Below are 1,904 nucleotides of genomic sequence, written 5' to 3'. Positions count from 1 at the left end.
GCATAAGAGGGCCCAAGAAGCCAGGGGGAAAAACTGCTGGACTACAACCAAACATTATAATTTCTTTCTAACTTTCATTCAGATTCAGAAAGTTTGAGGCCATCCATGATTTAACGTGGCTGCACTAATACGTTTGTTGTAGTCTATCATGGGAAATATTTGCTTGAATATGAGATACAATTGTGTTAGAAACGTTAGCATAGAATTACCACGATAGACACTTTTCTATTGTCCGTATGATACGTATCGTCTTATCGTCCAGTTAGTTTGATATTTTCTGGTATTTTAAAGAGTTCCAGCTTTTTACTCTACCAGGATTCCCGGATGAAGGCCTGAAGCATCACAGATCCTTTTAATGGCCAGGAGGTTCTTTTCCACAGAAGTGCAGAAAACCCCCCCCAAAAAAACAGATAAATTTAAAAAGCATTAGAAATGCTTTAGTAAACTGATTTTGTTTTTAGCTTCTTGGCAATAAATGTGTCAACAGTGATTCTGTTTAATAGATATCTGATGTTAATATTTTATAATGACGTTATGTTCCACCAGATTTGTATAAAAACGGACTGCAGAGAGTCAACTTTGTGCCTTTTATCGCGGTGTTGCAGGTGAGTAAGTTGAACCTTTTTTATGTTTTTGCTGCGTGCAGACGGCTCACTAAACATTGAAGAAATTCTCTTGCCCACCTTCAGAAATATTGCCAAACTCTTCGCCTCGATTCAGGGATCGACTATCGCAAAAGGAACAGACCTTCTGCTGGGAAACTCTACTTTCTGTAGGTCATGTGAACTAAACAGGACCCAGAAACCCTGTTTTTCTTCTTTCTTTCTCCTAAGCTGCTCTGCTTCATTCTGTGTAGCTCCAGTGAGCCTGATGCAGAGGCAACGTTGGACAAGATGTTTGACGAGCTGGCTTTTAAACAGAACGACAGTGAGGGAGCTTCAGCCAACTTTTCTCTGAACTCTGCAGCCTGATATAGAGCATGACTCACCTTTATTTGCTTATTTTATTGTGCAGTTACCCGACCGCGGGTTTTAAATGTTCACAACAGGAAAGTCCGTCTGAACAAAGCGTGCGGGACGATTGCAGATTGTACGTTCGAGGAGCTGTGTGACAGGGTGAGTCTGCGTTATTCCCTCACTGTTTCACTTTGTTTGGCCTGATAGCTGGAATGCATGAACACAGAGCCGTGCAGAACGATTGCTCTGCTTTCATTTCTTCAGGTTACTAAGACCTTGATGTAATTTATTTAAATTTGTTTTTTATTAAGACATGTAAAAAACAGGAAATGTTTCATACGTTTGTATTCAGCTCCTCATTTTATTCATAACTGATTTAAAGAGCTTCATGTTTTAATCACTGTTATAGATTCTTAATTGGATTCAAGTCTGATCTCTAATTAGGCCATTCTAACACATGAATATGCAGCTCTGGTTGTTTTTAGGCTTATTATCCTGCTGGAAGATGCATTTTTACAGCATTACTGCATTTCTTTGTAGAATCCAGTAGGATTTCTGACTAGGATTGGCTTGTTTTAGTTCCATCTACCCCCCCATATATTCTAAGTCATCCTTCTCTGTATTTTCCTGTTTACCTAAACTATTCCCAAACTATGATGCTACCGTTACCAACGGTGAGGATCCACCCCACAGTTTTGCTTGTCTGTCAAAAAGCTTACGTTTGGTTTTGGATTGTTTCCTCCATTTCATTTTTGTGTCGGTCTTTTGTTTAAAATTGGTCTCACTGCGATCACCCCTCTCAGTCACAATTACTCATGATGGTCCAAAATTGGAATGTACTGTAACTAATTATAAAATACAAATTATTTTAATTAATGCTGATGAAGATTCTCAGTCATTCAGGTCATTGTCTTTCCGTAAAAGTTTAAAAAACAATCCACTGGACTT

The 1,904-nt window shown here is 38.7% G+C and overlaps 1 protein-coding gene across 1 annotated transcript in view; it reads left to right on the top strand.

Annotated features, from left to right (window-relative positions):
* Positions 1–1,904, top strand: part of LOC107102228 (lactation elevated protein 1-like) — a 17,415-nt gene that overhangs the window by 6,096 nt on the left and 9,415 nt on the right. Inside the window, exons 7-10 of the mRNA XM_015401440.1 lie at positions 547–605; positions 690–772; positions 857–927; positions 1,015–1,115. Of these exons, the coding sequence (XP_015256926.1) occupies positions 547–605; positions 690–772; positions 857–927; positions 1,015–1,115 (314 nt within the window). The remainder of the gene's footprint in view (positions 1–546; positions 606–689; positions 773–856; positions 928–1,014; positions 1,116–1,904) is intronic.

Source organism: Cyprinodon variegatus, unplaced genomic scaffold (genome assembly GCF_000732505.1).
Source record: "Cyprinodon variegatus isolate N-32 unplaced genomic scaffold, C_variegatus-1.0 Scaffold1219, whole genome shotgun sequence".
NCBI lineage: Eukaryota > Metazoa > Chordata > Actinopteri > Cyprinodontiformes > Cyprinodontidae > Cyprinodon > Cyprinodon variegatus.
Note: the sequence above shows the minus strand (reverse complement) of the source record. Positions and strands in the feature narration are given on the sequence as shown.